The sequence below is a fragment of the Lagopus muta genome, chromosome 10, assembly GCF_023343835.1.
Source record: "Lagopus muta isolate bLagMut1 chromosome 10, bLagMut1 primary, whole genome shotgun sequence".
Taxonomy (NCBI): domain Eukaryota; kingdom Metazoa; phylum Chordata; class Aves; order Galliformes; family Phasianidae; genus Lagopus; species Lagopus muta.
In genome coordinates this window covers 1,285,860-1,310,579 of record NC_064442.1, presented here as the reverse complement: position 1 = coordinate 1,310,579, position 24,720 = coordinate 1,285,860, and the positions used below count along the sequence as shown (strand labels likewise).

Here is a 24,720-nt window from a genome sequence, read left to right as displayed (position 1 = left end):
TATAATTAGCTTTCTTGTTTTCCTAAGAGCCAGCTGAAATGAACTGTGCTTGCTGCTCGAGCTCAGCTTTATTTACAGCGTTCCCAGGACTAAAGTGATTCTTTAAAAAATTGAGATTAGGTTAAAAAAAAAAAAAGGAAAAAAAGAAAAAAAAAAAGGCATGAGTGCTTGGTATGAGATAGCATCTCCATGCTGTGGGTGGAGGCTGCCTGCTGGCGTCTCCTCAGCATTTCATCCAGCTCTGCTCCCAGCCTCATTAGACCACATCAGAGCTGAAGGACTGCAGAACAGGAGCAAATCTGCTGCCGTGCTATCCGTGTTACTTCCCTGTGCGGGCAATAGAATGGGAAAATGGTGCGATGCGGGGAGCAAAGAGGCTCAGACTGTAGCCTGCCTCTATCTTGTTCAGATCGCTGCCTGTGGCCGATGCCCTGTGCAAAATTGTTACAAAACAGGACTGTGTGGAAGTGCTGCATTTCACGTGCACAGTGCAGCGGGAGAGCAAAGAGAGGGGAGCGACGTAGTGCTGTAACAGGGATTTACTCTCCAAGTTCTGGAAAGTGCAGTACCTTGAGCTTTTTAATTCTTTTTCTCTGCCACAGAACTTTCCTTATTAGGAACCGTTTGGTATCTGTAGAACTTAACCTCTTGAGTGATGAGGCCTTGCAGTCTTACTTAGAATCACTTGTAATCAAAATGGAAGAATTTGTCCAAAACCAAAAACTTGGTTTTGTTGGTGCTGTAAGTCTGCATGGTTTATTACAAACCTGCCTCACCTCTCTGAAGGTATGTGGAGGCAGAAGTTAATTTCTGCAGCTTCCAGTCTTTGGGTTTGGATTGTCTTTGGGCAGGGGAGGACTTGGCTGTGGCACAGCACGGCGCGCTCCATGGCTCAAGGTGAACCGGCCGCAGTGCTTTCTGCTCCTTGGTCCTCATCTACGTGCTGTGAAAATGGGTGCTAGTGGGGAAAAATCACAATTGTGACTCAGCGAGGTGGAATTCTGTTGACAAAATCTGAATTCAGCTCAGCCAAAGGAAATGCTTTTGCAAGTGTAGATGAATATCTCAGGAATGACCATTTATTCTAGCTTTCTTGGAAAAAAAAAGAGCGAGAAGAAAGAAAGAGGGGAAAAAGAAGATGAATGTTTAAATACATTTTCTCACCAGAGGAAGGTGAGCAGATGTACACACAGAAACAGATTCATTCCTTGGGGGCAGTTTTTTCTGAGATAAAACTTACAGGAGTTACCTTTGGGTAAGTTAAACCACTGCTGGAAGGATTTGGTAGGAAGGTGGGACGCGGTTGCCTTCTTAGCTAGGACAGCGTGTAACGTGTGTGCCTCACCTCATACAGAAAGCAGCTCTCCTATGGCACAACATCATCCAGTGCAATCGAGTTTTGAGTGAAGGAATCGTTAAGGTTGGAAAAGACCCCTAAGATCATGTAGTCCGACAGCCAGCTCACCCCCAGCATGCCCACTAACCGCGTCCCTCAGTGCTACATCCAAGGATGATGAATGCACCATCTCCCAGGGCAGCCTGTTCCAAAACATCAGCAAGGCTGCACGGATGGGTTTTCACGTGAACACTGCAGCAGTGCTCACCCACCCTCTGTTTTTCATTCCACCCCTTGCTTTATGAAGGTGTTGGACCCAAAGGGTTTGGGCAGGAGGGAATCTCCTCTCCTGGGGAACTGTAGGAAGACCCCGTCCTGTCCATCCTCGTTGAAAACCACAGCTATTTGACATCACCAGCACTTAATTTTTACACAGTGCATATGTAGAATAGCTTAACTCCAGAGGGCAGGCCTTAAGAATTAGCAGGGCGCTGTGAGCCAGCAGATAGTAGTGAGCCCATTGATAGCAGGGCGGAAAAGGCTAAGCAAATAGTTTGAAAGAATGGGCTAATTGTGTGCTTATTGCCATTGTCCTGCAGCTGCAGTGCTTTGTATGGCAGCAAAGCACACCGGGAGCCAAGCCTGGCTTGGCATCCGTAACTCCAGCCTGGGAATACAATATACAGGGCATGCAAGAATCAGAGAGGACAATTAGAAGTTTTGAAAGATTAAACACAAAATTGCAATGGAAAAAGAGTTTGTATAGCTGCCAAGGCTGGCTTTGGGGGCTTGGTGTTGTAAAATGCACTCGTATGTGTACAGAAAAAAGGCAAGTTGATATTTAGGAACTGAAAAAACAGGAAATATCTAGATGAAGCTTGTATGTGTCACACTGTAACGCTGCATGTGTAATTAAAGATGATAGTAACTCATTTACATGTGCTTTCCATCCTGCAATAACTTTGCTCTATCAGCAGGCCTGAGGACATAAAACAGGTAACCTTAACAGAACGGTTCAGATTTTTTTCCTCATTTAGGATTTTAGGTGGTTAGCTCTCTGTGCACTTTAATAACACGGGCACCGGTGATGTAATGAACGCTTTCCTAAATAAGTACCAGCTTTATTGTGGGCCTAATTTGGGATGGTGGTAATATAACATTGCACTTAGATGTGAATTCAGGGATGTGTGCACCAGCCGAGTTTCTCTTACTTTACACTGCTGAACTTATTGTGCAGCATGCGGAGCAATTCCGTGCACACTGTATATAAAGAATTAAAAGCATTTATTTGATCATTTGATGTGCTGGCTACTCTATTCCACAATTTTCTTTGCATGTAATCAAGTAATTTCCACTCAAATGTATTTCTGCAACCTTTTTTTCCTGCCAGAAATGTCCATTTCAGTGACACATCTAAGTGGTTCTTTCGCCTCCAACAACCTTGGGAATAAACGATGTTTTTAATGGTCCAATCGTGTTTTAATATTAAGAAAGAGAGACGTTGAGAGCCTCTCTTTAAATGACTTAAAATTCAGGACAAAAATGCAACCTCCTCGACTTGGAGCAGAAAGCAAGTTTGCACTGTTAGAAAAAGAGGAAGGTCTTGGAGATTCAGGCTAATGAAAACAACATGTCAGTAGAAAAACTGCATATCTGTATAAAAATGTTATTGTGTCTGAACACGGTTTTCAGAAAGTGAGTTATTTGACATGGTGGGTTTTCTGGGAGGTTACAGCATAGAAAAATGGAAGAAATTAGGCTAGAAGGTGCATTCTGGCAGCCACTGATTTTATTGCAATCCAGCAAAAAAAAAAAGGGGGGGGGGGGGGGGGAATGAGCTTTTGAAAATTGGGAATTGAAAATACCAAAGCTTTGAAAGTTTGAGGAAAACCCTAGGTCTTTATTTTTATCTTTTCTCCTCCTTTGTTGGGGGAAGTGTTAAAAGAAAAAAAGAAAACTGAGTTTTTTGCTTAGGAAAAGAGGTTACTGCCAACTGGGAGGCTGTTTTGGAGGTGTTCTCACCTGTTCTGGTGTGAGCTTAGGTGCGCTGCCAGCGGGCCATGCCTTCCTGAAATGACAGAATGGGGAGGGATCTGAGTGTTGCTACCACCGACAGATCTGCAGCAGAACTGGAGCAACTGGGAGCATCTCCGAAAAACTGCTGTCTGTTTGACAAAGTTTTTCTTGGCAAAGAAACCCTCATTTAAGTCTCAGGAGCAGAGAGGAACAAAATTTCATTACATGTAAATAATTGTCTAAAAATAGAAGCACAGATTGTTTTTCACATTAAGTTCCTTCTTCAAGCTGAAGTACATAGCACATTACAAAAAAGTGACTATCAGAAGTCTCCACTGAAAAACAGAGGGTCTGTGTTAGCACTGCAAAAATACAGCATTTAGGGAGAACCATTTTGAATGGAGTTGTCGGTATCCTCTCATTTAGCTTGCTCCTTTATTTTAAAATTTATCTGAAGACATAGTCTATTTTATTTAGAGCAAGTTTTGAAAGAGGACACTGTGGTTTATGGCCACGTGTCAGGTTTGATAGCACTATGCCATGATTTAGCAAAGCACTTAAACACATGTCCACATCCCACTGAATTTGGTAGGAAGTGAAGAAGTAGAGGAAGAACTGTTTGCTGTGCAGCAAGCTTCTTTCAGGGGGGGGAAAAAAAAAGCAAAAAAAAAGCAAATGAGGATTTGCCTTCATATGATCATAGATCTTTTTGTCAAATTCTTTGTGTTAGACACAAACCAATAGACCATATGAAGATTATGTTTATTAAACACATTCAATCAGTCAAAATGAAATATTCTAACACGGGCTGGTTCAGACCACTGAAATAGATCAGCTAATTATGGTACGTGTGGGTGTAACGGGTAGTCATCTGACTTTTGCTTTTTTAGACATCTTGCCTAGCACCCTGCCCCCTCCCCAAACCAGCCTTCAGACTCTGCATTACGTGCAGTATTAAGCCAGAGTATCTGCTACTTAGCAGCCTTTTTTCATCGCTCATTTTCTAAGCACTTCATTCGATATTCCAGTGCGCAATGGTAAGAGAAATCAATGGGAACAGTGGATGTTCGGTGTACCTGCAAGACAAGTGGGATGTACCCACGACCAGGAGCACGGAGCAGGCTGCCACAGGGGAGTCCAAAGATGCTCCTGAGCTTTTTCTGCCATTCTGGTCCTGAGACCAAGCTGGGGAATGCTTCTGGATGAAACACTTGGAAATAAAACGTTTGTGAAGGAAGGGGGTTGCTTTCTGTTGTTCAGAAAACAGGACTTCATGTGTATTCTCACCGCTAACAGGATGGTATCAAAAAGCTACTTAGTAGGAGATATTTGATACCGCTATCACATCTTCCCCTCAATGGAAACTGCCTAATTTTAAATTGTGGCTAACTACCCAGGTCACATGGGAGACATAAATTATAATTCAGAAATAATCACGAGTAGTAATCTCTTTACTATCGATTCCCCGTGTGGCCTCAAGCATGCTTTCCTCCATCCAGAGAGTGGAGGCATTAATGCTTTTCTATCTCGCACCGCAGATAATGTAAGTGCTTTCTGAATGTATGATGATGAATTTTATGGAAGCTGCGGAAAACGGGCGAATTTGGTCTCACTTAAAAGGATGTACAATATTGACCTTTGCGCCCAAGACCATTTTTCTACCCTGCGTGCTGTGGAGGTAAAGGCCAAGCGGAAAAAGTGTGACAGCGATCAGTAATTAGAAGGAATAAGAAGCGGAGAGGCAAATTCCAGTTTTAATCAACTTATTGCTGCAGGAATGCGTGTCCACCGCTCCGCCGGCGCCGCCCCAGGGGGGCCCCGCGTTCCCCCCTCAGAGCCCCGCTGAGGAGCGCGGCTCCCCCAGAGCCCCGTTCCCTTGGCGCAGCGATGACAGCGGGCCGCGGGGAAACTTTCCGCGCTCAGGGCGATCCCGCAGCAACGCCTGCGTACGGAGAAAGAAGTGCGGGATCCCCCAGCCCCGCGTGTGGAGCGGGAGAGAGAGAGGGGAAGGAGAGAGAGATCCCTGAGGGAGCGCAGGGGAGGGACAAAATGGCGCCGCGATTCAAACGCTGCGCGCTGCGTGCGGGCGGGAGGGGGCGATGGGGGGGGCGGCGTCCCGGCGGGGTTCACTGCGCCTGCGCCCGGAGTTGCAAGATGGCGGACAGTGCGGAACTAAAGGTAAAGCGCAGCTCCAATTCCCTCCGCGACGCCGCTCGGGGCCGCGCTCCTCTCAGCGCTGCGGGGCGAAGCGAGGCGCTGCGCGGTGACTCCGCGGGGCCGCCTTCATCTGACGGCTGAGGGACGGAGCGGGGCGGGCGGCGGAGCGGAGCTCTCCCCGCCGGGCAGTGCCCCCCCAGGCGTGGGGAGCAGCCCGGGGGGGAGGGGGGGGCAGCGGTCGAGCCGCCCTGAGATCTCCGGGGCGGGTACGGAGCGCTCCGCTCGGGGCCGGGGGCCGAGCCCGATGGCACGGCTCCGTCCGGGGCTGACAGGCGGCCGGGCCCCCCCCGCTCGGCCACGGGGGCCGTTAGGAGGCGTTGGCAGCCCCCCCACACAGCCCTCCCCCGGCCCTCCCGTCCGTCAGCGAAGTTATTTCTCCTTTAACTCCTCGGGGGTGGGGAGCGAGCCGGGCTGCGGTGCGGTGCTGAGCTGAGGCCCAGCGGGATGAGGCCGTCGGGGGGTGGGGGGTGTCAGGGAGTTCATGCTGAGAAATTAAAGCAAAAACCGACGGAACTTTGCGATCGTTTCGCGTTGGCGAGCTGGGGGTGTGTGGCAGCGAGCTGGAAAGTTTGAGAGTTTGGCTGCGGCTGTCACAGGGCTCTTAGCGGGAGGGCTTCGCTTCCCCGCTCTGCACTTCACACCACGAGAGCCGTACGCATCAGAAGTGCGTCGAATATGACAGAAACTTGAGATTTACAGAGCGTGACCGGGGAAACTTGTTGTCTTCCCGAGGAGCCCTCTGCTTTCTGTACGCAGCTTTCCTGTGCTTTCATTTTTAGGGGCTGGCAGTGCAGGCGCTGTGTATGTGCCCCGAAGTCTGGGCTCTGTGCCTGCCAGACCCCCATTCCCTTCAGTTCCCCTCCTGTCGTTTGTTTTTAAGCTGCCTTGCTTGAGCTGTGTTGCCCTCAAGATTTTTTTCCCCCCGAGTTATCCTTCCATGTAACGAGCTAAAGCATTGAGGTTTGATTCCAGTGTTAAACTTCTGTTAATCTCTGCATGGCGAATGTGTGCAGGTACCTGGCTCTGCAGCTTTTGGAGCTGGGCTGTGTGCACGTGGTGATGCCTTTATTAGCATCTGATTTGAGTGCAATGAAGGAATAAAGTTTTTACACTGTGTGTTGAGCTGGCAGGGTGGTGGTCCAGAGACAGCACTAAAAGGCACATTTTCCCTATGAAAAGTGATGATGTATTGATCCTGAAAGCTTTGAGATCTGCCTGCTGAACGCCCTGTCCTGGTGTCTGCAGCATTACAGCCACAGCTCGTGCAGAAGTGTTTTGTGCCCACGTGTCATCCCTGACTTCTTCATCGATCTCTGTCTGAATGTTGCTTCTTGAGTACCAGTGCTGAGAAATTATGATTTATTTTTTTTCTTTAAAGTACTGTTGCTGCCTCAGGGACCTGAAGGGTAAATGTCAGTCTGACCGGTTTATTTTCAATTTCACTTCTCGGCTCGGGATATTTAGTGGTACTTGCAGGCTGGGACCGTAGGATGGAAACTCTGCGGTCTGTGAGAAGTTGGCTGGTTTTGGTGGCTGCGAGGGCTTGGCAGTTTATGGAAGAAAAAACCCAGTAACTTCATATATTCATGCTTTGAAGACTTCAGCATGGAGGGGATTGACTGCATATTTTTTTTTCCTCTAGGACATACGAAAAAAAAAAAAGAGGTGGGTGGGTGCCGCCCTCTGGGAGGGAGAGGAAAACATGGAAACATGGAAGTTCTGCTCGGGGTCATGTCTATCATGTTCTGGGTTTTCCAGGAGCAGGCTGGCTCTGTTATTGGGTATTGGGTAAGGTGAGTGATCCTTGAAAAAAGGAGGCTAACAGAAAGCTGCTCTGTCAGGTTTTGGTGCAGGGAACGTTTTCGTGCAGGTGTACATCCCCAGAAAGCAAGCTGTTATGTTTGCTCTTTTAGTAAAGTTTAAAGGAAACTAAGGGGAGGGTTTGTGATCGAGACTCTGCTATTTGAGGAATGAACGCAGACTTCTTTTTATTACTTCAATTTTCTTAGGTGAAATTTTTCCACGTTTCTCCTCTGATTAATTAGGAAGTGGCATTGATTTCAGATCTAGTGACCTTTAAAGCTAAAATCCAATGTAATAATTGGCAGTATCTGGCTTGCCCGTGCAGGGTGAAGTTTGTCAGAGTTTCTCTTTCTCTAAAACTTCCTTGCCTTCCTGTGCAAAGAACCACGGGGTGACGTGTGGGTAATGTACACACATTTAAATTGGGGAATGTGATACAGCGTGGGGTATTGCCAGATGCCCCAAGTAAAACAAAAGATCTCGCTTCCTTAAGAGAAACAGCGGTCATCTTGCTTGCTGTAATTTTTCACATAATGTTAAGTCATGAAATAACGTTTCCTGTGATGTATTTTCTTACCACGATCAAGAGCGTTTCAGTCTTGTGCCCCATTAGAGAATGTTTGTCCTATTGAAAGAAAAATAACCAGATAAGATCAAACCTACTTTGCAGATCGTAGCCTTGTAAGGTTACTGAATTCTTTGGTACTCTCCAAGTTCTGGATAAATTGAAGCAATATGTTTTTATTTCTGCTGGTGAAACAAGGTAACTGGGAAGTCTGTTCTGCAGATTACCTCCCTAACTCTGGAGGTTGAGACATACGTGAATTTTCCCGATCTTAATTACTATTTCTGTATAATTGCATACAGACTGTAATTTATCTCAAGGTAAGCTATTTAAAGCTCTTTCTAATTGGAAGGAGTATACTTGAGTGATTAAATCTTTCCTTCAATATTTCTTACATCTCTTTAAATTGGTTATTAGACTGTTGTGATCTTTGCCTTCTACTCGAGGCTTTTGGAAATCATTACACAATTTGCAATAATCAATTCAATTATACATGGATCAAAGAATGAAAAAGAAAAGCTTATGTTCTAGTATTGTCATTCTTGATACTGTCCTAAGAAGCTGGTTTGGTAAGCACATGCTGGGAGGTTTTCTCCTTTGTTCTCTCTCCTTTTAAGAAAGTGCCTTTGGGGATTGAAGAGATCCCTGGTGTGTTTCTTGTTAGACACAATTTATACCATTATAAAAAAAAAGTGAGCCAAGAGTTTGAATGAAAATTCATAATAGCATTTCCACACAGCGTTGATGAAAACGAGCCATTTAAGAGCACGCAGTGGGGAAATACCCCTCCCCTAAATACGGGGAAGCTGAATTTCGGGGGGAGAGGCTGGCAGCACGGCTTTCAGGTGGTGCTGCTATCAGTGACAAATGGATCTCTGGTGTGGAAATGCGGTTGTTAAGTTGCGTTGTCGATGCTAATAAGCATAAGCTACCTATTTTGGTATTCAATTAGAATTTTATTCTTCTGTATTACGAGCTATTTTTGCTTAATCCTTTTATAAGTTGCTGGGGTTGCGTGTTTCTGTGATTAAAGGCAATATAATCCACTTTTCATTGTGAAGTGAGTCCTGGATTACGTTGTTTTCATGCCAGTAATTTGGTGCGTGTCAGTATCGCTGTATTTTTATCTGTACTGTGGTCTAGGTATCACTTCTCAGGCTTTTCTCTTCAGCATTGGCGTTGCAGATATCAGATGGATAAAATTGGCAGCTGAGCATCACTGTCGAGCTGTCAAAATCCCAATCCGTAACACTTCTTTATTGCCGATAAGGACAGATTGCTTGTTGTGTACACGTAAATACAGTGTCAGCACATTTCCAGTAAGAACCCCTCCCAGACGCCAGGGGCCATCCTGGAAGTGTTTGTGGGCTGTGCAGATGAAGTTTGTATTTATTGCCGCTTGTGAGAAGGGGGAGAGGATAACCGCCGGCTGCTCCAAATATCTCTGTTTTGGTTACAGGGAGATTTAGCAATCGCAGTTAAAAAGCTTAGATGGGAAGAGATGGGCGGGGGCAGGAGCACCTAATGTAGCTGTGTTCTCCAGGAGCAAGAGCCAAGCGTCAGCTGCGCAGGGGAGTGCTCAGGGAATGCTGATGGGAATGGCTATGGATCAGGTGCACGAGGGATACTTAAAAGCATCCCTTGGAGCTGGGTTGGGGCAGTTAAGATTTCTTCAGATAGAAGTTATTTATGGGGATGGAGATGACGGATACGGTTTATAGTCTGACCTGTGCTTATGCAGAGCGCAGAGATAAGTGTGGACTTGTCACTAATGTGTTTGGCATGACGGGTTTTATTTCCTGTAATCTGTTCTTGTGGAAGTCAACATCTGATCATTTTTCTCTTTAGCGCTGTTACAGTGGAAAACAAAACAGAACTTGTAAACACTTGAGGCTCGAGTGCTGCCTGTAATTGTTCAGAGATACCCCAGCTCTCTCCATGGCTGCCGGCACCTTGCTGCTGTGCAGCCCTGGAGCAGCACTCGTAACCTCGTGCTGGTGGGAGCTGAGCCCCAGGGCTGTGGGCTCCATTGGCAGAGGGATCTCGTCTAAAACAGCTGAAGTTGGGGTAAGTGTGCCTGCCTTGCTGTGACTCAGTGTTTTCAACAGGTAGCCTATGGACTTCTGTATTACCTGTTGTCCCAGAGGTTTGTGGCTGGGAAATGGATGGACCGCTTGCAGCTTTTCTCTTACGGGGTGATACTGGTGTTTGGCACTTTGGCCCCTTTCTGCCTGCGACGTTGAGTTGTCTCAGCATTGGCTGTTTACTTTTGCTGCTGCACTTCCACTTGACAAAATTCTGCTCAGATGTGAGATGCTACAGGTCCTCCTTTCTTTCTGGTGGGAGATCCTGCTTTATGGCCCTCCATAAAAATAAAATCTTAAGAAAGCCAGGAGTGAAGAATGCAAACACGGTTCTGCGTTTAAAAAAGCTGACGACACGTCCCGTGTGCGTTCTGCAGTTAGCTCATGCTGTCCTTGGGGAGCAGGAACTTCACCTCTGGGTAGCAGAGAAAGGAGAAAAGTTTGTTCTGTTCTTAGGGGGAGTGAAAAAGGAAATCATTGTTTGGGTGACGGCTGGGACACGTGCTTGGCAGCTTTGGAGTCCTCTCAGTCAAGCTCAGGTACTGCTTGTCCTGTTGCTGTGTCACCATTCCAGCTCTTTGTAAGCTAGTACGTGCTTGGAGTGTTGGGCTTTTTGAAATGAGAGTAATTGGGTTTTACGATGCAAAAATTGCAAGTAGGACCTTCAATGGTAGTCTGTTCATGAAATTAAATGCATTTCTTAAGAGCAGATTCTTTTGCTAGTAAAAATGGTGGGGGGTGCAGGGAGAAGAAAGGACCTCTAGTAGCTTACAGAAGGGTGTTTATTTCTGTAACTTAACTCAGCGCTGTCAAAGCTATTTTGAACAGCTGTAAGTCATTGCCAAAAACATGGCCGTTTTGGAGTAAATGAGAAACTTTGGGGCTACAACAAAAAGTCAAGGATCTTAAACCTTTGCAAATGAGAATATGTGGAGTTAGGGATGCATGGGATGGGACGTACCGCCTCAGCCAGCTTTATTCTAGTCTTGCAGAATGTTCCATAGCAGGCAATGCTGTGCTGCTGTTCTGTGTGCTGTGGTTCAGGGCTTTCTGTTGTCATTTCTCTTCTTCCTTTGCTGATGCTCCCATGTCTGATTTAGGAATTTCTCAGCTCTTAGCTTAATCTTAGCTGGTATTGGAGGTGCTGCATCCCTGCTCTTGTGTTAGCATGTGCTGAAGGGATGCCAGAGCACTCCGTAGACAAGCGCTGTATCCCCAGGTTAAAGGAGAATGGGAGCAAGCAGCAGGTGAGTATTACAGGGCTTGTCTAGCATGAAAGAAGTGGAAAGCTAGTATGTAACTACCCAGGGGTCAATCTAAGCTTGACCTTTATAGGAAACAATATATGAGAGGCTTATACAGGAAGGGACATGATAAGTAACGGAAAAGGAGCATCTTAAAGCCATTGCTTATTGCAAATAGAGCATGAAGCTGTGTGAATAGGCTAGAGTTTGCTTAGCATGCAGAGATGGTGTTACTCATTTATGCGCATCACTGAAGATTGCTCTGTAGTGAAGTTCCCTGGTTTTGTTTAGGAAATGGTAATGAGCTTCCTGGATGTATGCTATTAGCCATGTATGAGTTCTGCTTCCACCTGAGCTGCACAGGCTGCAGGCAGCACTTCAGTTGCCAGATTCCATCCTAGAGGTCTGTTTTAACAGCAAGACAGATTAAGAAGAGGTGAGTTTTAGTCTTTACCCTGCTTTGGGGCCGATGCACAACCAGCTGCTTTTCCAGAGCAGTAAGCTGTGAAGCAGCTCTTTATCTCTGTAGATGTTTCCTTCACCGTGTTTTACGTGTTTATGGTATATACAAAGAGGCTCTTTCCCAGTTTCCAGCCTGGGTCTGATCTGTCTTGCTAAATTCATCAAGCTGAGAGTTCAGAAGGGCTCTCCTGTTAGCTTTTGTAAGTATTGCTTTCAGTTTGACACTTACTTGCCTCCTTGATTCCGACCACAGATTGTATGGTGCTTTGGGTTGAGTGGCCACAAGAAGTCCCCAGTCCATCTCCTGCTCACGGTGGGTTCAGCTGCGAGGTCAGAGCAGGTTAGGCAGCGCTTTATCCGGTCTAGCCTTTAAACCCTTGGAGATGGAGACTGTGTAACCTCTGTGGGCGATCTCTCTCACTGCTTAGCCGTCCTGTGGTGGAAACGGGTTTTTGTTTGTTTTCCATACCTAGTCCTAACCTTTTGTTTCAGTTTGTGCTCTCTGTCTTGTCACCCTGCTGTGAACCCCTTTGAAGAGCCTGAACCTGTCCTCTTGTGCATGCTGGATGGGTCGTGGAAATGTAGGAACAAATCATTACCAGCTTCAGAAACGTGCACCGCTGAACGCTGAGACCATCCTGATGCTTCTGGGAAAGATGAGAGTTGCTTCAGAGAGCTGGACTTCAAAAGTGGCCCGTCTTCTGTTGGAGGTGGCGGCAGGTGGCCGGCAGGAGCTGGGCATCTCTTTGCCAGCAGGCTCAGGAAGGCTCTTGTCTGTTCTGAAAGCTGCTACGTGAAGCTTCCCTGCTCTTTACTCCAAACCCACTCCAATGAAATATACGGTTATTAAGCAGGCTGAAAGCCGAGCACCTTCTCCTTACTGCTCCCTCACTTTCCTAAGGTGCATCCCTTGTGGTTGTAACCCATATGTGCATACACACAGTAAGTGCTCTCAGAGTCTGTGCTGGGCTAGAGCTGAGTCACAATCTTCAGGCGAAGGTGACGACAGAGGGATGGTATTTGCAGGCAGGTACACCAGGGTTTGTGCTTAATAAGGCAGCCGTTCAGCTTTTCAACTGGAAACATCACCAGGTAGCAGGCGGAGTAGAACGTAGGATGGAAACAGCAGCAAACTTGGTTTTGCCTGGCAATTCAGAGGTGCAGCTATTTATTTGTTTATTTTTAAACACCTAAGCAGAAGTCAAATCCGGTAGGGATAATACGTCTGGTTCAGGTAGAGATCTGTAATATGAGCTGCGAAAGTGAGTTGTAAAAAAGTAGTGCGGATGGGAATGTTTTCTGGTATACTCATTCTTCGTGCTGTTTATTGAGACTCCCTTGATAAAATGATCTCACTTTTGTGCAGATGTTGTATCTTGTTTCCCTGGTGCAAAATAAGGGCCTTTCAAAGAGTCCAAGTATTTGTGTAGATTTTCAGCTTATTGAAAAATCTGTGAGGGACGGCTGTGCTCGGGCTGTCTGTGGAGTTGTTAGCACACCTATAAATACATCGCACCAAAATGAAAAATGGAGGAACTTCAGCAGTGCTACAGAAACAAAGCTATTCTTTTCCTTAGGTTCCATGTTGATTTAGCAGTATCTCTGCAGGGAACCTGCTGAGGCCACTGGATGGCGGGGCTTCAAATTTTTTTAATCAAGTATCAGACAGTTGTCAGTTTGAATTACAAGTACTTCACATAATATTTTTCTGAAGGGAGTACACCCAGGTTTTCATACAGTTGGTAATCTTCGCCTTTACCTCTGCCGTTAGGATCTGACTCTTTCAGCTGAGAGGTAATGTTTTTATGCGAGCTCTTGACAATGTCACCTGGAGTTCTGAGGAAACGGCTGAAAATAGAGATTTGCTCCAAACGTGAGTTAAAGAGTGCGGGACCGAGGGTACGGTTAGCTCAGTTTTGTTTCCTTCCAGCTTCCACAAGTGAATGCATAGGGAAGACCAGCAAGGAGGCAGGTAGGAGAGATAAGTCCCACCTCCCTGCAGAGCTCTCGCAGCGTCTGGCTCTTTTCAGCTCAGCCCTCTCACCCTGCTGGGGCTGCAGGCTGGGTGAGCTGCAATGAGCCCTTCCAGGTGCTCACGCAGGTTGCTCCTGAGCATGCGTCTGCTGCTTCTGTTCCCAGCATTGTTGATGGCAATTTCTGTTGTTCTGCTGCTTTGCTGCGCGGAGGCCCTTCTCATTTTGTTTGGAGTCTGGTTCTGTCCAGCTTTGTGCTCTGATTGCTCTTCTGTGTCGCTGAAGAGACTGAACAGCTGATCCCTGTCTGCTCTGCTCAAGCTGCACGTGGTTCTATGCTGCCGTGTCCATCCCTGCGTTCTCTGTTTTCAAGGCTGAAAAGTCTTAGCTTTTGCTAAATGACTTGTCATCCTTCTGTGACATTCGTGTATTTTTAAATTGAGACAGCCAAAGCCATCTACTCTTCGATATCCGGGTGAACCAGGGATTAATACAGCAAATGATGGTTTATCATGTTCTCTACTTCTTTTTGAATAATCTCTAACAATACCTTGTGTGTTTGACTGCAACTGAGCCGATAGTTCTACGTCCTGTTTATCGAGGGGCCAGAAGCTGCTCTGGGGGTGGGAAAGGCTGTTCAGGGCCCATTGCTGCTTGCACCCAGCTCGGTCCATCTGTCTCCATAGGCATCGCGTTACGTTTACGTGCATTGAATTGCTCTGGCGCTCAGTTTCTTGAGCTCTTTCAGAGTTTCCCCTGTGTGCCTTCATCCTTATGACCACATGATATTGTCAGCAACTTTGTCACAGCTGATCACTTTGTTTTCTAGGTCACTAACAAGCAGGTTGAGCTGCATGTGCCAGCGTGGGCCCCTGCAGAACTCCATGCATGACCTTCCTCTATTGTTTTAACTTGGACGGGGTTGAAATAGAAGAACTTTGAATAGCAAACGAGGGATCTCTGACCCGTTTAAAAACAAAAAAGCTGTAAGAATACCTGGCTGTGTGCGTGGACTGGATTTTCAGAGTTTCTTTCAACCTGTGCTACACAGTTGTTTTTAAGCATAGGTAGGACTGAGGAGGTGCCCAGCTGTTTGAAGGGGAAGCAGAGATGTGTTGAAACTTGTTGCCTGTGTTCGGTTAATTAGAAAAGCTTTTTTTTGTTTTTTGGTGGCAGCTTTGTTTTTCAGCCTACGTTCTCATAGCTTAGTAAAGGACTTGAGCTCTGTGTTAGTGGATTAACTGCATTGGCTGCCTCTGGTTGTATTTTTTCCTGAAAGAGGGCTTTTGGTACCTGTGGGATACGGGCTGAGCCAGGTTGGGGAAATAATGCACAGCTTACAGCATCTTTACCTGGGAGGAAACTACTTGTTATCTAGTGAGCCTACCAGGAGACAGGAAGATGAAGACACTTCATTGTGAAGTGCTGGACTGAAACCCAGAAAATCCTGCTTTTGTCAGGAGATCCTAAATCTCTTTTTTATTTTTTTCCTTAATGCCTTTGGTCTGTGTATGTGAAAAGCGTCAAACAGAGTATAAATTCATGAGCAAGTGAGAGTCGTGCAGATGACATTAATGAGCTACAGAAGGCTTGTATCTATGCAAATTCCTCTTGAGAGGGGATTTGGATGAGTGCTGTTAACGAGGGGGGCAGTGGTTCGGCCACCAAAGATTAAATAAACGGGGCAGTGGCTGCAGCGTTGCCCCCTGTGCTCCATGGGGAGCAAGGAGAGCTGTCTGTGGGCACTGCTGCAGAAAGGCAGAGCGCCTCTGTGCTCACTTGGTCAGGGTTTCCATGGAAGTTTGAACTGTGCTATCAAAGTTTTCTTAGGCAGCTCTTCTACGGAGAAAGCCAAGTTAAACGCAGTATCGTTTCTGGAGTTTACTTGCAGAGTTATAATGTATTTTAAATCATAGGTGTGGCTGAAAGTTGGCTTGTTTTTTAAAACAAAAAAAGGAAAAGCCAAAAAAAAAAATAATCCACCTTCATTCCATCAGGCAGTTTGTTTCCATGCATGGCAGGGGGTTCTTGTGTGAATAGATTCAATTAATCCAGCATTATGTTGACTCTGAGAAGAATCCGGTGGCAGCGAAAGGCGCCGATGGCACGTGGCATGAAATGTCCCTTAGCACCGAGCAAGGTTCCTTGGTGTGTCTCCTTAGGCAAGCTTTGGAAGGAGTGTTTCTGTCTGTGCTGTATGTGGGCCAGGAAAATATTGCATAGAGGATGTATTCTTAGCTTTCTAACACTGCAGAGTGTTTTGTCCTGGGATTAATCATTGCTAACTAATGCGTTCTTAAGCACTGCCTGCTTGTCTTTGAGCCTGCAGGTAACACAGTGCAGTTACTAGGTGTAAAAATACGTTTGTCCATCATAGACAACACTGGAAGGGTTGGGACAACAGAGCAGCCCGAAGTCTGAGGGGTGCAGCAGGAATGTGGTTTTAGGATCACTTTGTGGCAGCCTGGATACATTTCTGTGTGCTGCCACCGGCCAGTGTCATTGGAACTGATGTCTTTGTCTTCTTTTGAGTGCTGAAGAAAAGCAGGAAGGTCTGCTTCCTCTCCTTGTGGCCATTGGCAGCATGTTCACCCACTTTCGACATTGGTATTTTTTACCCAGGTACTGATTTCTCCTCTGCAGTAATAAATGACACTTTAAGATAGAGGTGTCTATCTTATAAATATAAATACATATTCCATGTCATGTTGCTGCGTGTTATAAATAATTCCATATTTGATGCACCTGTACAGTTAGGAATGCCTTAGATTTTAGAGTGCAGTTAAATAGTCAGACCTGTGATCTGTATTCTACATTGTGCTGTGATGGTCAGTCAGTACGTCATCAGAGTTTGCTAAGCTGGCTTCTCTTGGCTTACCAGGTACCCACACGTGGTTCAGGCATGGCTTTCTTGTGGCACTTCATTGGTATGGTGTTTCTCTCTATCCTAGATCTTTTGTCTCAACAAAAAAATGAGCTAGGATAGGTAGGAGTGGTTTTACTCAGCATCTTATTGATTTAGTTTCATGCATAGCCCCATGTGTTCCTGTGGTGAGCCTAAATAGTAATATTCCACTGAACTTTTCCCCAGTCCCCAATTGATGCCTTCTTCCCTTCACTCAGACGTGTTTGAAATCAACGCTGTGAAGTAGAGGTGAATTCACATTAATCTGTGCTCTGAGAACACTGATGTGTGATCTGGAGGCTTCCTGCTGTGTTGGTGGTCTCTGCAGGTCTGGTGAGGTGGTTCCTGTTGTGTGGTGCTTCTTACCTGGGGCTTGGAGGAGTGGTGATGCAAAAGGGAGGAAAAAGCCAACCCCAAGCTACATGGATGGCAGTATGATTGCTTGATGGAATATTTGCTTTTCTGCTTATTGACATAGTGGGAACCTTTGCTCTCTCCCCCTCCCCATGCTTATTTCTGCCATAACAATTAAGAACACTTGTTAGCAGTAATAAATCATTATTCTCAGTGGACCCCTATTATGAGGGAATAGGGTATTTGGCCAGCATTTTTCATAGGTATTTGTTGTGAGGAGATTTATTTCGTTTGGGTTCCGTTTCCCCTCTTGGCAATCGTGATATTCTAATGATAAATCACAAGTGTTTTCCATACATGATGTTTTATCTGATCTCTTAATTTTCCTGTTCTTCTTCCTTCCATTCTTCTTTCCTCCAGCACTTCCTCCCTCTCCCCTTTTTCCTCTGGTTGGATTTATTGACTGTTGTTTTTATACTCCAATGGCTACTGATGAAAGCACTACCAAATGCTTTCGTGCCCCCGGTGAGGCACTGGTGGTGCTGCTGTGTGCTTCACAGTGGCAGGGCTGCTGTGGCTGTGGCTCTGCCTCGCAGGTTCACAGCTGCTGCCCGTGGCTGTGTGTGGGTCCTGCAGGTCACAAAGCCTGGGAATGTGTTTTTCAGGTGGATCTTCCTGAGGAGGGCTGCTTGGAAGTCTAACTGAAGATGCCTTCTTAGCTTTTCTCTTTGTTATCTTTTACATTAATGAGAGTTGTGGACGGACGATTCCAGTTGCTCAATTTTCCTTCTCCGAGGGCATAACTGGTCACTTCCAAGAGAAGGGAGGATCAATTAGATACTGGCTTCCGCCTGCTGTTCCATAGTTTTCAAATTGTTACCCAAGTTTAATATGATCGTTAAGACTTCTTTGGATGACAGGATAAGTCAGTGATGACTCAGCCTGTATCTTGTATTGCATCCTAGGAAAATGAGCACTGAGGAAAAAAGACCCAAACAGAACAGCAGCCTATTGGAGAATGTGTTGAGCATCTGTTTGTGTAATTTCATATCCTGAAGTGTTACATCAAGCGAGCTAAGTAGAAAAACTTCATTTATTTACAGTGGACAACTAACTCATCAGTACTTGGTGCTAATTTACAGCATGTGCAGGATAGAGTACTTTGCAGTTTTGTAATGTAAAGGAATAGAAAAGTGTTTTTTTCTTTTAAAAAAAAAAAAAAAAAAAAAATATATATATATATATATGTATCCTTGGAGGAAAGGAAAGCAGGCATGTATTATAGCATTAATTTGTTTGAATCAAGTGATGGTTAAGTTAGCTATCGCATGTGAGGAACCAACATCTGTTGATGCAGCAGAGACTTGAATAACTGCTGCAAGCAAACATCAGAACTGACAGTGAGAATGTAAGTCCTGGAATTGCTGTGCTTTGCTGCTCAGAGCTTCTCTAAGCTTCTTGTGGAAGCTGCCTCTCCATCCTTGCTGCAACGTGAGTGCATTCATTGAATTCCAGGTACATTCTTCTCCAGCTTCCCTTCTGGATTGACTTCCCAAAGCTAGTGTGCTTCAAGCAGATAGTTCAGATATTTAGAAACTAACCAGAGCTTAATTCTCTGGTGTTCAGCTGAAAAACGAAGGCTAACTGCTCTTGTTTAGCAGACTCCCTGTCTGTAAATCTCGAATCAGTCACGTTGTTCGTATAACCATTGCTTTTGTGTTTTAACTGCAAATTTAAAAATGCATGTGTACTTTTTTTTTTTTTTTTTTTTAAATTGAAGATTGCTGGGCTTAGGAATGAATGATTGCCCAGTGTGGTTTCCAGAAGTTGTAATGTCTTGATCCCTTTGAAACTATGAGATGATCTTTCAGACTCTCACTGAATGCTGTATAAGATATATTTTGATTTTTAGCGATGCAGACTTGTGGTGTAAGCAGCTAGAGACTGTAATGTGACATGGTGTGTTTAGCAGCTCTTGGGACAGCTGTGTTTGCAGCCCGTGTGGGCTCCACTGAAGTGTATGGCGTAGGAATTCTCTCTTGTCTGCCAGCTGAAAGGCTTTAGTTAAGAACGCTGTTAACAAAAAGTAAATTTGTCTGGCAGTGACCCTCTCCCAAATAGCTGAAAGTAATTGTCTTCCTTTTTAGCCCTAGGTGTAAGCTGTTAGTCTTGAGGCACGTTGTTTTGTATCCAGGGATGGTCTAAGCTGGTATTTCTGCAATTACTTGTCATGAAAATGATGCTAGTGCGTAGCTCTGTATGAGTAATTCCCCTCTGCAAGGATAAATACGCTGGGGACAATTAAGTCTGAGTGTGGCTGAAAAAACCCCTCAAGTCTCCAAGAACTGGAATGAAGATTAGTGCTGTCAGCAACCTTATTTAATAGCAGAAGTCCTAATATAGCTCACCTAGTGGGTGCCATCTCTCAAGAGCGATAAAACTTTTCTTATGGATTAAGATAAAAACGTGAGTGACTTGAAATCAAACCCAGCACAGACATGATGGAGGGCTGTGCCTCTTCGGCAGATCTCTGCTTTGCTGCATCAGCAGGTTGCTGCCTTTGCTCCACCGGGAGAGATTGGTGCAAAATACAAACAGCCCCAAAGTCAAAGGAAAAAAAAACCAAACAAACAACCACCAAACAACAAAACAGAAGAGAACTTTTAGTATGAGAGTATTACAGTAAAAATTGTCTGCTTGGATTGCTTGTTGTTACTGGCAGCCAGGAGGCTACAGCAGAGGAGGTGGTTGGTCTGTTTTCTCAGGTGCCAAGCGATAGGATGTGAGGAAATGGTTTCAGGTTGCACCAAGGGAGGTTCAGATTGGATTTCAGGAAGAATTCCCTCCTAGGGAGGTGGGCAGGCACTGATGTGGGCTGCCTGGCACTGGTGGAGTCCTCACCCTGTAGGCTTTTGGGAGATGTGCAGATGTGACACTTGGGGACGGCACTCAGTGGGGCGAGTTGGTGGTTGGGCTTGGCCACATGGAGCATCCTTCCAACCTGGGTGATTCTAATGGGGTTCTTTGCACTGCTGCTTCTGTGGAGTTTGGGGCAGAGCTGAGCGGTTTGGGCATACTGAGCTGTCACGTGAGGACAGCAGGAAATTGCAGGACCTACTGGCCAGAGTCATAGAATCATAGAAACCTCAGAGTTGGAAGGGATCTCTGAAGGCCGTCTAGTCCAACTCTCCCACAGTGAACAGGAGCATTCAAAGCTCGATCAGGTTGCCCCAGGGCTGATCCAGCCTCACCTTGAAAGTCTCTCAGAAGCTCTTGCAGAGCAAAGTTCCACGCTTTTCAGTGCCAGAGAGGGTTCCTGCTCTTGGAAGGTGCTTGCAGCTGAGGTGGGTTCTTTCAAGGGCTGGAATGTTTATGTTGAAGATGCTCAGCCGTAACATTAGTAGCAAGGAAGCACATTGTTTGTTAGCTCACTGAAATAAGAAACACAGGGTGACTTCAGCTTGGCCGTGTGCTTTCTTTGCTAGCATGGGAGCTAGTGAAAATCATGAATGCGGAGTCTGACCTTAAGCCCACAGCTGCAGAGATGCTAACAGTAGGTCAACCCAGGCTGCTTCTGGCGTTAGCATCCGATGTCATTTTGATGCATTTTTTTGTGGATCAGAACCACTTTTAATGCCAGGGAGGTGAACGTGTAGTTCTGGTCATATGGCTGTAAAATGTTCTTTATCAGCATGGATAAACTGGTCAAACATTGAGTATCTTGTAAGCCAAAGAAACCCAATCTCCTTGTGCGTGCAGCGAAAGGCAAATAACATTGTACCTGCCATTGGTTTGTACCTATTCTTTTAGAGCTGCCCCGCTTGCCTAAACATTGTATGTATCACACTGGGAGACAGCTGAGTTTCTCATTATGAAAACCAATTGCCTCCTTAAAGGTTGCAGTGTGTTGCATATTTATGACCGTTCTTCTGTGCTTTTGCCTCCCTTCCCTTTTGAATTACTGTGACTTCAACCCTTTAGTATTTTGGTTGCATTAGACAAATGCAGGAAGTTACAGCCTGTCGTGGAGGCCTCAGCTCCCATGAATTGGCTGTTTCACTCCCTCCTGTAGGTTTTCGGTAGGCTGGTTTCATTTTATACAGTTGAGCCCCTTTAGTTTCCTCCTGTAAGTCTTGCAAATAGAATTTAGGACCCAGGAATGTGCCTTCATAGAGGTAAAAGTATTCCCATCTTTTATGATCTGTCACTTTCACAAATCGTAGGTGTGTGGAAGCCCAAGAGCTCAGTCTGTGCGGAGGGCTTGTGTAGCTCTTTCTTCTCAAGAAGATTTATATCGGGTTAACCAGGCCGCTTGTAGCATGCAGGAACTCTCCTCTATTTTTACAGCTGGATGTCGGAGGCATACTGAGATTAATTCCAAGACCATTTCCATACTAATCTAATGCTTCCTAGTTGCTTTTATTCGGGAAAAAGAATCGGAATCTTGTTTCTTCTTTTTCTTCTCTCATCATCAGATTAGGGTGAGGCGTTCAATTTTCCTTTTTTCCCCCCTTCAGCGTTCATGTTGATGGTTAGGGAGCTGAGGAGGACCTGTTGCATAGCTCTAGGCATGCCGTGTGGTATGGTACCCAGCCAAACGCTGCCTGTTGTCCTGGCAGATCTCTTGGATGTGTTTTGGAGCTTGTTCACAGCTTCAAGTTATCACAGGCATCCGGAAATAACTTGTTAAATTCTCCAGATTGATGCTGGGGCTGATTATTGGAGCAGTAACCCTCTGTAGAAGGCATTATCTGCTTGTTGGGGTTCCTTGTGCTGCTGCTGAGGGTGGTTGGGCACTGCTTTGTAGGCAGCATCTTCTGACTGCTGTTTGTAACTAGTTTTCAGTACTGTCTGCTGTGCTTCCCTGTTGATGCTTTCCTGTTAATTTAGTTAAAAGAAAGACAAAAAAAACTAGCTTACTGATGCTCGCTTTTACCTCCCAGGTCAAGGTGTCTTTCCTTCCAGAGAAGTCCTTCCCCCAAAGAAGCAGAGGAGGGAGCAGAAAGTGAAGATTCTATGAAGATTTCTCTCTGCTGTTTTCTTTTGAACAGAAGTAGCAGTAAATGGCACTTAATGTTGATGGCTCTGTACACATTTGTTCCCTAGAAGTTAAGGTTCCTGGGAAAGTGGCTATTCTGCCTAAATAGCGTTGTGAGACAAAAGTTTTGTGTCATAGGTGCACTTCTCCAAAGTGGCCTGTTTGCTGATGGAGGCGTTGGACTGGCTCAGGAGCTGCCGGGCACACACTGTGCAGTGTGCACTAAGCAGCCTGTTGTTTTGTGTTTCGTAGCCCTACGGTGGATGTCTTGGGTTTTGAAAAGAGACAAGTGTTCCTGTTAGCCTGAGACGTGTCCAGATGTTTTGGATGGGTAACTTGAATGGTTTTCGTATCTGATATGTAGGTACAACCTTCAAAAATGCAGCAGCTCTTGAAACAGAGCTGTAGGTAGAACATCCTTTCTAATAAGTAGATGCAGGAAGGAAGTCAGTGGGTGCCTTAGGGCGATGCCCATGGATTGCTTCAGCACCCTTAAGCTGTTGATTATTTTTTTTTCAGACCGTACTGGTTACCTGAAGTAGGTGTGGGAAGGATACATCCCTGTGTTTCCTCAGCCAGCAGCAGTGGTGCAGTGGGAGCAGGCTCGAATGGCTGCGTGCCTGCCATCTGGCTGCCAGTGCCGTGGCCCAGATTTGGAAACAAGCAGCTGGGAGGTGGGAAAGCAGTGGCTTCATGCAGTGCTTCTGCGGGCCTCCTGCCCGACATGTGCAGTTGGGTGACCTGTGGTGAGGCAGGGAAGTGGCACCCAAGGCCTGGGGGAGGGCGCATGGGTGGCAGAGTGCATGCTGCCAGGCAGGCAGCCCTCGTGACTCACAGCTTCCGTGCAGGAGCACGTGCTTGTGTTGTGCTGTTGAGCAGGAAATGTCAGATGGGTGTTTATAGATTAGAGTTACCTTCGGAGCTCTATCGAGGGCTACAGCAAGTCAAAACTGAGATAAGTTGTGGTTCTGTAGAGCTGGCTTTCACGCTTGGAACAATTTTTCTGCTGTCCTCCCTCCTTGGACTTTAGTTGTTACCTTAGTATGACAGGTACCAAAATGCTCAGTAGCATCAGAGCACCCCATTGGTTTGATAGCAGGGTTCATCATGCATGGAACCAGCTTGTGGCCACATTGCTGCCTCGCACCGCAGTTCCACAGCGGGTGAGCAGCTAAATTAAACAGCACCCGCTTCTGTGCACTAGTGTGAAGTTGGGAGGAATGTGCATTTACCTGTACTCTAGGCTGTAACACCAGGTTACCTGTAATTGCAGTTTGCAAACTAGTCTTCAGTCTTTGATATCTGTGTTTAACTTGAACCAACCTCGATTTTTGTTTATATTTTTACCTTCTACTTGTTTCTGCATTAGGAAGAAATGAACAAGCACTTTATATTGATAAACAGCCAGAAGTAGGGACAGCTCTCTGCTACAAACTGCTAGTGCTATTTCTTCATTGGCTATTTCCAGTTGGTGCATCTGCTAGTGCTCTTAATATTGCAAACACTGTTTTTCGTGTTCTTCTTTTTAAGGAATGTTTCAGGGTGGGGAAAACATGAGGAATTTTATTTGTTTTGGTTCAAGAGTCTGGCTGCACGATGGGCCCTGCTGTCTGTGTGCTTATTTCAAACTTCTCCATAAGTTGAGAGATGGACAGCATCCAAAATTTAGCAGGAGTTTCTCATTTAGCTCAATTATTTCTTATTCCTCTGCATTTTTTTTGCAAGCTGGGCCTGCGAGTTTCTAGCAGTACAAGAACCGAGTGACACTGAGACCACTGCTGAGGAAGTGGTGTTTGTAAATGGTGATGGTCACAGGCAGAGCCCTTCAGCTGTAAATCCTCATTCTGTTGGAGAAATGTTTGTTGAGCATTACAGTGTTCTTTTGCGTGTTTCAGATCTGTTTGTTTCGCTTTCCTTTCAGCTGTCAGTGCCTCAGAGTGTAACTGAAATGCCTTGTTCTGCCAAGACACCCCTGTTCTTCCTATGGAAGATCCAACTAGCTGGTGGTAGCGATGGGTTTTAGGCATTTTGCTTTCATGAAATTCTTGCAAATGCAGAATTCTGCAGGAATATCATTTCACTTTGTGTCATGGGCTGTGTTATGGTGAGTAAGCCACTGACAAGCACTGAAAGAAGTTCTGAAATAGGATGCAGACTTGTGAGTTGGCTTTCTGGCTGCTGATTGACATGGGGAAGCACTTGGTGTGCACAGGGGATTGCTGGTTGCTCTGCTTTGCATAGTGTGCTTCTCGGTTCCTGGGGAAGTGAAACGGTTTACAAGTCCTACTGGTTTGATTCATTAACTACTGGGGGGACAGTGAAAAACTGCTTAAATAAAGAAGCAATTGAATAGAAGGCACAGTGGGCTCTGTGAACCAAAACAGAACGTGAAGCTCTGATGAGAGAACAGATTGAGGATAAGTGAGGAAATTGAAGCCCAAGGAGTTTCCTTTAACTCAGTAATGATCATGTGGGGTTAGGCAACTCGAATTATAATTACCTCTTTCTATTTCTTTAAGCATCAGTCATTTCTCTCCTTTCCTTTGAACCTGCGTGGAATAGTTAAGCTGCATGGCGAAAGTGAGAGAGGGACTTAAAAGTGAAGTAGGGCCCTGGAGTTAAGTGCTGACAAAGCTTTCAAGTGCAAGTAGTGGAGACTTGGATATGGGCAGTGTGTGACTTCTGGTTCCTCTAGCTGCAAGTCAGAAGAATTGTTAACGTTA

The 24,720-nt window shown here is 45.7% G+C and overlaps 1 protein-coding gene across 3 annotated transcripts in view; it reads left to right on the top strand.

The window, feature by feature from the left end:
• The first annotated feature begins 5,455 nt into the window (after nt 1–5,455).
• PIAS1 (protein inhibitor of activated STAT 1) overlaps nt 5,456–24,720 on the top strand; it is a 48,231-nt gene continuing 28,966 nt past the window's right edge. For 2 of the 3 annotated variants that reach the window (XM_048956008.1, XM_048956005.1), the window contains exon 1: nt 5,456–5,530. In XM_048956008.1, coding sequence (XP_048811965.1) covers nt 5,507–5,530 — 24 coding nt within the window. In that variant the 5' untranslated portion in view covers nt 5,456–5,506. Of the gene's footprint in view, nt 5,531–5,659; nt 5,776–24,720 lie in introns of those variants that run through there. The other variant, XM_048956006.1, reaches the window with a different exon arrangement.